The sequence below is a fragment of the Squalius cephalus genome, assembly GCF_949319135.1.
Source record: "Squalius cephalus genome assembly, chromosome: 18".
NCBI lineage: Eukaryota > Metazoa > Chordata > Actinopteri > Cypriniformes > Leuciscidae > Squalius > Squalius cephalus.
In genome coordinates, this window is record NC_137139.1 from 36,807,603 (window position 1) to 36,820,102 (window position 12,500).

The 12,500-nt window shown below is 51.8% G+C and overlaps 1 protein-coding gene across 2 annotated transcripts in view; it reads right to left on the reverse strand.

The window, feature by feature from the left end:
* Positions 1–12,500, reverse strand: part of nfxl1 (nuclear transcription factor, X-box binding-like 1) — a 27,222-nt gene that overhangs the window by 7,815 nt on the left and 6,907 nt on the right. For both annotated transcript variants that reach the window (XM_079848350.1, XM_079848351.1), the window contains exons 9-13: positions 9,233–9,357; positions 7,989–8,111; positions 7,758–7,848; positions 598–718; positions 59–218 (exon numbers count right to left, since the gene is read on the reverse strand). In XM_079848350.1, the coding sequence (XP_079704476.1) occupies positions 59–218; positions 598–718; positions 7,758–7,848; positions 7,989–8,111; positions 9,233–9,357 (620 nt within the window). The remainder of the gene's footprint in view (positions 1–58; positions 219–597; positions 719–7,757; positions 7,849–7,988; positions 8,112–9,232; positions 9,358–12,500) is intronic.

A 12,500-nucleotide genomic window follows, 5' to 3' on the forward strand; every position in this document is an offset into this window, starting at 1 on the left:
TGGCCCGAAGCGCTTTAGGCGGTGTTGTGTGAGTGTGTATATTAGCTGAAGCTCGTACCCGGTCCGCAGCTTTGACCAGCACCTGGTCGTGGCACGGGGTTGGGCACAGGTGGGCACAGCCGGGTATGGGGCGCCGGCACGGCAGCGCACAGGGAGGACACGGGCCCGTGTGACACCGGTGCTCCTGCAGGGACCCGTGATGGCACAGCGCAGGCTTCCTACACAACAACATCATCATATCAGCAGCCGACAGGGGCGTAACCACATATCCTGTCACAATACATCACAATAGAAAAAAATGCAACAATATGTATTGTGGATAGTTCACCCAAAATAAAAATAAAACTCTGTGAGAAAAAAAGTTTTCAAAGTTTTAGTGTCAGTGCTACATTAAACTACTATATGTAATGTTAAATATAATGTATAGTAATGCAATGGGGGAATATTTGTGGGTCCTGATAATGCCAAATGTCTTATTACCAGTAAAAAGTGGCCTACATTATTTAAAATATCTCTAGTCAGCGACAGAGTGTATATGTGTGTGTGTGAGTGACAGTGCATGTGTGTGTGTGAGTGTGTGTGTGCATATGTGTGTACCTGCACAGCTCCTTACAGCGAGGCGGTTTCGTGCTTCTCTCTCGCCCACACGGCACAGAGATCACCGTAGAGCCGCAGTCACACCGGACCTCCACCATCTCAGGGCACGGGTAACAGCTGCCTGAGACACACACACACACACACTGGCTGCGTTTACATGCAAACAAATAATCCGTTAGTCGGATTGACGACTCAATCGGACTCAAAAGCCTTCATTTAAACCTTAATCGATCCGATTGAGCTCGATCCCAATGACATTTCGATCGGATTGAAAGAGGTTTATTCCTTTTCTAATCCGATGGAGAGAACATGTGAACACTTGATCGGATCCGATGGAGAGAACATGTGAACACTTGATCTAATCCGATGGAGAGAACATGTGAACACTTGATCGGATGGAGAGAACATGTGAACACTTGATCGGATCCGATGGAGAGAACATGTGAACACTTGATCGGATGGAGAGAACATGTGAACACTTGATCGGATCCGATGGAGAGAACATGTGAACACTTGATCGGATCCGATGGAGAGAACATGTGAACACTTGATCGGATCCGATGGAGAGAACATGTGAACACTTGATCGGATCCGATGGAGAGAACATGTGAACACTTGATCGGATCCGATGGAGAGAACATGTGAACACTTGATCCGATGGAGAGAACATGTGAACACTTGATCGGATCCGATGGAGAGAACATGTGAACACTTGATCGGATCCGATGGAGAGAACATGTGAACACTTGATCGGATCCGATGGAGAGAACATGTGAACACTTGATCGGATCCGATGGAGAGAACATGTGAACACTTGATCGGATCCAATGGAGAGAACATGTGAACACTTGATCGGATCCGATGGAGAGAACATGTGAACACTTGATCGGATCCGATGGAGAGAACATGTGAACACTTGATCTAATCCGATGGAGAGAACATGTGAACACTTGATCCGATGGAGAGAACATGTGAACACTTGATCGGATCCGATGGAGAGAACATGTGAACACTTGATCGGATGGAGAGAACATGTGAACACTTGATCGGATCCGATGGAGAGAACATGTGAACACTTGATCGGATCCGATGGAGAGAACATGTGAACACTTGATCGGATCCGATGGAGAGAACATGTGAACACTTGATCGGATCCGATGGAGAGAACATGTGAACACTTGATCCGATGGAGAGAACATGTGAACACTTGATCGGATCCGATGGAGAGAACATGTGAACACTTGATCGGATCCGATGGAGAGAACATGTGAACACTTGATCGGATCCGATGGAGAGAACATGTGAACACTTGATCGGATCCGATGGAGAGAACATGTGAACACTTGATCGGATCCAATGGAGAGAACATGTGAACACTTGATCGGATCCGATGGAGAGAACATGTGAACACTTGATCGGATCCGATGGAGAGAACATGTGAACACTTGATCGGATCCGATGGAGAGAACATGTGAACACTTGATCGGATCCGATGGAGAGAACATGTGAACACTTGATCCGATGGAGAGAACATGTGAACACTTGATCGGATCCGATGGAGAGAACATGTGAACACTTGATCGGATCCGATGGAGAGAACATGTGAACACTTGATCGGATCCGATGGAGAGAACATGTGAACACTTGATCGGATCCGATGGAGAGAACATGTGAACACTTGATCGGATCCGATGGAGAGAACATGTGAACACTTGATCGGATCCGATGGAGAGAACATGTGAACACTTGATCCGATGGAGAGAACATGTGAACACTTGATCGGATCCGATGGAGAGAACATGTGAACACTTGATCGGATATGATGGAGAGAACATGTGAACACTTGATCGGATCCGATGGAGAGAACATGTGAACACTTGATCGGATCCGATGGAGAGAACATGTGAACACTTGATCGGATCCGATGGAGAGAACATGTGAACACTTGATCGGATCCGATGGAGAGAACATGTGAACACTTGATCCGATGGAGAGAACATGTGAACACTTGATCGGATCCGATGGAGAGAACATGTGAACACTTGATCGGATCCGATGGAGAGAACATGTGAACACTTGATCGGATCCGATGGAGAGAACATGTGAACACTTGATCGGATCCGATGGAGAGAACATGTGAACACTTGATCGGATCCGATGGAGAGAACATGTGAACACTTGATCGGATCCGATGGAGAGAACATGTGAACACTTGATCCGATGGAGAGAACATGTGAACACTTGATCGGATCCGATGGAGAGAACATGTGAACACTTGATCGGATATGATGGAGAGAACATGTGAACACTTGATCGGATCCGATGGAGAGAACATGTGAACACTTGATCGGATCCGATGGAGAGAACATGTGAACACTTGATCGGATCCGATGGAGAGAACATGTGAACACTTGATCGGATCCGATGGAGAGAACATGTGAACACTTGATCGGACTGAAAACAGAAGCTGAAAGGACTGCGCGTGTGCGATGACGTATGCTGTGTGGATCGAGCTGTTCTTCCTGATGAATAAAGTGTTGTGTAAATGAGTTTCCCGTCCTCCTATAATCCCGCTTTCCCTGCGTGTGTGAAGTGGAGCAGGACAACGGCCCCCCAGCGCTGCTTCAGACGCTCATCCACAGGCGACTGGTTTTGGCCATTTTTACTGCGTGATCAACATGTAAGAACTGATGTAAGAGAATGGTTATTATGTGCAGACAGCGGGAAACTTATAAACACACACATCATCCCGATCATGTTTAGTGTTCATGTAAACACTACGCTCAGATTCATCAATCGGAGTGAATTCAGTCCGACTGAAACACAAGTTGTGCATGTAAACGCAGCCAGTGATTCATTTCTCAAATCTTTTCCAGCTCTTCTCATTATTATTTGTATTGATCAGACGGGATCTGTGTTCAGTGGAGGCTCAACTTTTGTTTTATGAAGACATGAAGTGGGAGGTTTACTGACATCGCCTGTGAGAAATCAGACTTTACTAAGAAACGCTTGATGAATTCAGGCTGGCCTCGAAACACTATTCCAGCAGTCGCACACACACTCGCCGCCTGACATTTGGATATCAAACCGCAGGCTGAGATAACAGGCGTTTGCCGGATAACATTGTTGTTTCAGACACACATTTGCATTTGGCACATAGCAGGTGAACGAGAGCCAGGCATCAGTGAAGGATTCATGGGTGTGAGATAACCTCTATACTCCATTACCTTTCCCACAATCACACACTTCTGTTCTGAGGAAAGGTCAGTTTATTCATGTAGATGAACTGGACTGTAACTGGCTGATAACCAGCAGAAGGGAAGCAAAAAACCAGAGCCACTACCGAAAACACTCCCGCTCGCTGCGGACACGGGAAACGCGCCTACGGGGAAACGCTCCTACGGGGAAACGCTCCTACGGGGAAACGCTCCTACAGGGAGACGCTCCTACGGGGAAACGCTCCTACGGGAAACGCGCCTACGGGGAAACGCTCCTACGGGGAAACGCTCCTACGGGGAAACGCTCCTACGGGGAAACGCTCCTACGGGAGACGCTCCTACGGGGAAACACTCCTACGGGGAGACGCTCCTACGGGAAACGCGCCTACGGGGAAACGCTCCTACGGGGAAACGCTCCTACGGGAGACGCTCCTACGGGGAAACGCTCCTACGGGGAGACGCTCCTACGGGGAAACGCTCCTACGGGAAACGCGCCTACGGGGAAACGCTCCTACGGGGAAACGCTCCTACGGGGAAACGCTCCTACGGGGAAACGCTCCTACGGGGAAACGCTCCTACGGGGAGACGCTCCTACGGGGAAACGCTCGCTCCTACGGGGAAACGCTCCTACGGGAAACGCGCCTACGGGGAAACGCTCCTACGGGGAAACGCTCCTACGGGGAAACGCTCCTACGGGGAAACGCTCCTACGGGGAAACGCTCGCTCCTACGGGGAAACGCTCGCTCCTACGGGGAAACGCTCGCTCCTACGGGAAACGCGCCTACGGGGAGACGCTCCTACGGGGAAACGCTCCTACGGGGAAACGCGCCTACGGGGAAACGCTCCTACGGGGAAACGCTCCTACGGGGAAACGCTCCTACGGGGAAACGCTCCTACGGGGAAACGCTCCTACGGGGAAACGCTCCTACGGGGAAACGCGCCTACGGGGAAACGCTCCTACGGGGAAACGCTCCTACGGGGAAACGCTCCTACGGGGAAACGCTCCTACGGGGAAACGCTCCTACGGGGAAACGCTCGCTCCTACGGGGAAACGCTCGCTCCTACGGGGAAACGCTCGCTCCTACGGGAAACGCTCCTACGGGGAGACGCTCCTACGGGGAAACGCTCCTACGGGGAAACGCGCCTACGGGGAAACGCTCCTACGGGGAGACGCTCCTACGGGGAGACGCTCCTACGGGGAAACGCTCCTACGGGGAAACGCTCCTACGGGGAGACGCTCCTACGGGGAGACGCTCCTACGGGGAGACGCTCCTACGGGGAGACGCTCCTACGGGGAGACGCTCCTACGGGGAAACGCTCCTACGGGGAGACGCTCCTACGGGGAGACGCTCCTACGGGGAAACGCTCCTACGGGAAACGCTCCTACGGGAAACGCGCCTACGGGGAGACGCTCCTACGGGGAGACGCTCCTACGGGGAGACGCTCCTACGGGGAGACGCTCCTACGGGGAGACGCTCCTACGGGGAGACGCTCCTACGGGGAAACGCTCCTACGGGGAAACGCTCCTACGGGGAGACGCTCCTACGGGGAAACGCTCCTACGGGAAACGCTCCTACGGGAAACGCGCCTACGGGGAGACGCTCCTACGGGGAGACGCTCCTACGGGGAGACGCTCCTACGGGGAGACGCTCCTACGGGGAGACGCTCCTACGGGGAGACGCTCCTACGGGGAGACGCTCCTACGGGAAACGCTCCTACGGGGAAACGCTCCTACGGGGAGACGCTCCTACGGGGAAACGCTCCTACGGGAAACGCGCCTACGGGGAGACGCTCCTACGGGGAGACGCTCCTACGGGGAAACGCGCCTACGGGGAGACGCTCCTACGGGGAGACGCTCCTACGGGGAAACGCTCCTACGGGGAGACGCTCTTCCGGGGAGACGCTCCTACGGGGAAACGCTCCTACGGGAAACGCTCCTACGGGAAAAGCTCCTACGGGAGACGCTCCTACGGGGAAACGCTCCTACGGGGAAACGCTCCTACGGGGAGACGCTCCTACGGGGAGACGCTCCTACGGGAAACGCTCCTACGGGGAGACGCTCCTACGGGGAAACGCTCCTACGGGGAAACGCTCCTACGGGAAACGCTCCTACGGGGAGACGCTCCTACGGGGAGACGCTCCTACGGGGAAACACTCCTACGGGAAACGCTCCTACGGGGAAACGCTCCTACAGGGAGACGCTCCTACAGGGAGACGCTCCTACGGGGAAACGCTCCTACGGGGAAACGCTCCTACGGGGAAACGCTCCTACGGGGAAACGCTCCTACGGGGAAACGCTCCTACGGGGAGACGCTCCTACGGGGAAACGCTCCTACGGGGAGACGCTCCTACGGGGAGACGCTCCTACGGGGAAACGCTCCTACGGGGAAACGCTCCTACGGGAAACGCGCCTACGGGGAAACGCTCCTACGGGGAGACGCTCCTACGGGGAAACGCTCCTACGGGGAAACGCTCCTACGGGGAAACGCTCCTACGGGAAACGCGCCTACGGGGAAACGCTCCTACGGGGAGACGCTCCTACGGGGAAACGCTCCTACGGGAAACGCGCCTACGGGGAAACGCTCCTACGGGAAACGCGCCTACGGGGAAACGCTCCTACGGGAAACGCGCCTACGGGGAAACGCTCCTACGGGGAGACGCTCCTACGGGGAAACGCTCCTACGGGGAAACGCTCCTACGGGAAACGCGCCTACGGGGAGACGCTCCTACGGGGAGACGCTCCTACGGGGAAACGCTCCTACGGAGAAACGCTCCTACGGGGAAACGCTCCTACGGGGAAACGCTCCTACGGGGAAACGCTCCTACGGGGAGACGCTCCTACGGGGAAACGCTCCTACGGGGAAACGCTCCTACGGGGAAACGGTCCTACGGGGAGACGCTCCTACAGGGAGACGCTCCTACAGGGAGACGCTCCTTCAGGGAAACGCTCCTACAGGGAGACGCTCCTTCAGGGAAACGCTCCTACAGGGAGACGCTCCTACAGGGAGACGCTCCTACAGGGAGACGCTCCTTCAGGGAGACGCTCCTTCAGGGAAACGCTCCTACAGGGAGACGCTCCTTCAGGGAAACGCTCCTACAGGGAGACGCTCCTACAGGGAGACGCTCCTTCAGGGAGACGCTCCTACAGGGAGACGCTCCTACAGGGAGACGCTCCTTCAGGGAGACGCTCCTACAGGGAGACGCTCCTACAGGGAGACGCTCCTTCAGGGAAACGCTCCTACAGGGAGACGCTCCTACAGGGAGACGCTCCTACAGGGAGACGCTCCTTCAGGGAGACGCTCCTACAGGGAAACGCTCCTACAGGGAGACGCTCCTTCAGGGAGACGCTCCTACAGGGAGACGCTCCTACAGGGAGACGCTCCTTCAGGGAGACGCTCCTTCAGGGAAACGCTCCTACAGGGAGACGCTCCTTCAGGGAAACGCTCCTACAGGGAGACGCTCCTACAGGGAGACGCTCCTTCAGGGAGACGCTCCTACAGGGAAACGCTCCTACAGGGAGACGCTCCTTCAGGGAGACGCTCCTACAGGGAGACGCTCCTACAGGGAGACGCTCCTTCAGGGAAACGCTCCTACAGGGAGACGCTCCTTCAGGGAGACGCTCCTACAGGGAGACGCTCCTACAGGGAGACGCTCCTTCAGGGAAACGCTCCTACAGGGAGACGCTCCTTCAGGGAGACGCTCCTACGGGGAAACGCTCCTACAGGGAGACGCTCCTTCAGGGAGACGCTCCTACGGGAGACGCTCCTTCAGGGAAACGCTCCTACGGGAGACGCTCCTACGGCGAAACGTTCATAACTCTCCACGTTAGCCCCTCGACTGGGCGAGAACTGTACGAACGGTCATCAGGGCCAATGATGCTGTTTGATGCCAAGTGTGTGTAAAGGTCTGTGTGTGTTCATGAACGTGTGTGTAAGTGTTCACCTTGGTGGCACACAGACGGGCATCTGTGGTTCCTGCAGCCCAGCATTCGCCCGCAGCTCATGTCACACGCCGGGCAGTTCCCCGCACAACACTGGAAACACACACACACACACACACACGCTATCAGCCACACAGAGGTGTGTGAGGCACAAGTGGCACTGGTGTGAGTGAGAGGCACTTGTGTGTGTCAAAACGATCTGAGTGGAATGTGTGAGTGAGTGTTACACAAACCTTTCTCTTGCACTGGTGTCGGCTGCAGGTCCGAGTCTTGTTGCACTTGGACTCACAGAGATATTCTTTATGACAGGGCAAGAGTTTGGTGTAGCGGCCACAGCGACACGTCTTCTCCACCTCCTGAACTCACACAAACACACACACACACACACACACACACACACACACACACGTTAAGGCCCCTCTAATCAGTAGCACTGAGCTTTGATTCTGGGAAACTGTCGTTAAATTCCCATCAGTGTGAATGGAAACTGGGGCTGGAATGCCAGAAATTCCATCCCGTTATCAGAGTCTATTAGCATTACCGGGATCAGCCCTGGAACACTTTATTGTTTCGACGGAGAGGAGGAGGAGAAGGTGTTAATATACACCTAATAATAGCAGAAGACTATAACTTGCATTAGTTAACAAGACAATAACACACAAATGAAAGCTGTATCTTCCTGATGATCTCTTTAAATGTCACATTGTGATCACAACCTTCACTCTCTCTGTTGCTCTGAGGTATAAAGCACACAGGGCTCACACACCTCGGCTAACTTCACATTTCAGGACCTTTCAAGCACTTTCCAGGTCCAATACCCTCAAACTCAAGGACTTAATGTGGGGACACATTTAAAGTGAGAGCAAGGTTTCAGAAAACTTCTAAAAAACTTTCCAGGGCCTTGAATTTTTTTTTCAGATTCACAAACTTCCAAGGATTTCAAGGACCCGTGGGAACCCATAATGCACTTTGATCCCAACCTTCAAGAACGGGTTAAACACTCTGGATAAACGCATCTGCTAAATGACTAAATGCACATGAGACCATACAGTATTTATGGGATTGAATGAAAGCACAGAACACAGAATGAACGAAATCACTCAGACTTGTACAGTTATTAATATGGGTGTAACGATACGTCCTTATATAGAGTAATTACGATATCAAAATGCAACGATGTGTATTGTTGATGTAAACAACATGATCTGTGATATAGTTAGTTTTACCCAAGGCTCAGCTTACTGTATTTATAAGGTGTATAATTCACCCAAAATGTAAATTGTCATTAATTACTCACCGTCCTGTTCTTTCAAACCTAAAAGATTTTCGTTCAACATACAAACACAAATGAAGACATTTTTATAAAACCTGACAGATTTCTGTCCCTCCATTTAAAGTTCTCTAGAAATTAAAAGATAAAAAAAAAATCATACAAATGACACGTGAGTGAAAGTGTGTGTGTGTGTGTGTGTTGTACCTGTCGGCAGGTCTCACAGGCTCCTCTGTGGCAGCGCATTGAGCATGTGTGTAAACCACAGTCCAGTCTCTTCCCACAGGTGTCTCCACAGGTGGGCACATCGACCGTACACGGCAACACACTCTCTGAACACACACACACACACACACACATTCAGTTCCATTTTTACGTAAAGAAACTAAAAAACAGGTTTTTGTGTAACTCTTAGGTTCAGTAGTAGTGTGTGGAAGACACTGAATATTAACTTAGGCATAACAGATATTAATATTTCAAAACTTATTAAAAAACTTAAATCTCGATTCCTTTGTGTATTTCAATATAACTTTAAATCATTCAAGCGAGAGACTCTAATATTCCTGCCGTCTCTATGATAACACTAATCAAACAACAAAAAACAGAAAATTCACTCATTCTTCACTGAATAACTTTTGTAACTATATTTGTAGTGTATATTTTATTTATAAAGTGCAGATATTTTACATTTGATTACAGTTTCTGAACCTGAACATCTTAAAACACTGTTTATTTCAGTCGTATCGTTGTTCAGTTGTGTCTATTTCTTGCGACTGCGATTTCTTCACAGACGTTCCTGTCGCTCAGCGTCACATGACACAGGTCACAGGTGTGTGTGTGTGTGTGTGTGTGTGTGTGTGTGTGTGTGAACTTACGCTCGTCCACGGCAGCGTCACATGACACAGGTCACAGGTGTGTGTGTGTGTGTGTGTGTGTGTGTGTGAACTTACGCTCGTCCACGGCAGCGTCACATGACACAGGTCACAGGTGTGTGTGTGTGTGTGTGTGTGTGTGAACTTACGCTCGTCCACGACAGCGTCACATGACACAGGTCACAGGTGTGTGTGTGTGTGTGTGTGTGTGAACTTACGCTCGTCCACGACAGCGTCACATGACACAGGTCACAGGTGTGTGTGTGTGTGTGTGTGTGTGTGTGTGTGTGTGTGTGTGAACTTACGCTCGTCCACGGCAGCGTCACATGACACAGGTCACAGGTGTGTGTGTGTGTGTGTGTGTGTGTGTGTGTGTGTGTGTGTGTGAACTTACGCTCGTCCACGGCAGCGTCACATGACACAGGTCACAGGTGTGTGTGTGTGTGTGTGTGTGTGTGTGAACTTACGCTCGTCCACGACAGCGTCACATGACACAGGTCACAGGTGTGTGTGTGTGTGTGTGTGTGTGAACTTACGCTCGTCCACGACAGCGTCACATGACACAGGTCACAGGTGTGTGTGTGTGTGTGTGTGTGTGTGTGTGTGTGTGTGTGAACTTACGCTCGTCCACGGCAGCGTCACATGACACAGGTCACAGGTGTGTGTGTGTGTGTGTGTGTGTGAACTTACGCTCGTCCACGACAGCGTCACATGACACAGGTCACAGGTGTGTGTGTGTGTGTGTGTGTGTGTGTGTGTGTGTGTGTGTGAACTTACGCTCGTCCACGGCAGCGTCACATGACACAGGTCACAGGTGTGTGTGTGTGTGTGTGAACTTACGCTCGTCCACGACAGCGTCACATGACACAGGTCACAGGTGTGTGTGTGTGTGTGTGTGTGTGAACTTACGCTCGTCCACGACAGCGTCACATGACACAGGTCACAGGTGTGTGTGTGTGTGTGTGTGTGTGTGTGTGTGTGTGTGTGAACTTACGCTCGTCCACGGCAGCGTCACATGACACAGGTCACAGGTGTGTGTGTGTGTGTGTGTGTGAACTTACGCTCGTCCACGACAGCGTCACATGACACAGGTCACAGGTGTGTGTGTGTGTGTGTGTGTGTGTGTGTGTGTGTGTGTGTGTGTGTGTGTGTGAACTTACGCTCGTCCACGGCAGCGTCACATGACACAGGTCACAGGTGTGTGTGTGTGTGTGTGTGTGTGTGTGTGTGTGTGTGTGTGTGTGTGTGTGAACTTACGCTCGTCCACGGCAGCGTCACACGACACAGGTCACAGGTGTGTGTGTGTGTGTGTGTGTGTGAACTTACGCTCGTCCACGACAGCGTCACATGACACAGGTCACAGGTGTGTGTGTGTGTGTGTGTGTGTGTGTGTGTGTGAACTTACGCTCGTCCACGACAGCGTCACATGACACAGGTCACAGGTGTGTGTGTGTGTGTGTGTGTGTGAACTTACGCTCGTCCACGACAGCGTCACATGACACAGGTCACAGGTGTGTGTGTGTGTGTGTGTGTGTGAACTTACGCTCGTCCACGACAGCGTCACATGACACAGGTCACAGGTGTGTGTGTGTGTGTGTGTGTGTGTGTGTGTGTGAACTTACGCTCGTCCACGGCAGCGTCACATGACACAGGTCACAGGTGTGTGTGTGTGTGTGTGTGTGTGTGAACTTACGCTCGTCCACGGCAGAGTCACATGACACAGGTGTGTGTGTGTGTTAGAGGTCTGCACGGGCTTTAAACTGAAGCCCGAACCCGGCCAGTAGGCTACTCGCGATCATTTAACCCGACCCGACCCGACAATTACATTTACATGTTAAGCCCGAACCCGAGGTCCACTCTGTTTCTCACAGCAAATACCATTTTTGCAATATGTTGTATTTATTGCTTGAAACAGTAAATACATGTAGGCGCAGCGGCCCTATCAGCACAGCAGTAAGATAAAAACTTACCATTTACGTAACTGTGCTGTGGTCGAACAGGTGTAACAGTTACAAATTTCTCATGGTTTGCTTGCTGTCGTCTGCTGTCTGTGTTGTGAATGAAATAGCGCGCGGGAGCGTAGCACATGCGCAAAACAGTTTTGTGATATAAATGATATAATGATAAAATACAACAAATTATATATATATATTTGAGAGAGAGAGCCTGTGTGTCTGTGGTCTGTGTAGCCTATGAACATTGCACATCTGCGCACGCATGTACTTTCTTTCTCTCGCGTGCCGGTCACCACAACACAGCAAGCAGGCAAAGCACACGGCACGCAAACTATATATCCTATTTAGTTTTTCTTTGTTACAAACCCGAACCCGACCCGAACCCGAGGCTGTTCATTAAACATTAACCCGAACCCGACCCGAAACCCGCACATTTTTCGGGACCCGTCGGGCTCGGGTCGGGTAGCAGACCTCTAGTGTGTGTGTGTGTGTGTGTGTGTGTGTGTGTGAACTTACGCTCGTCCACGGCAGAGTCACATGACACAGGTGTGTGTGTGTGTGTGTGTGTGTGTGTGTGAACTTACGCTCGTCCACGGCAGAGTCACATGACACAGGTGTGTGTGTGTGTGTGTGTGTGTGTGTGTGTGA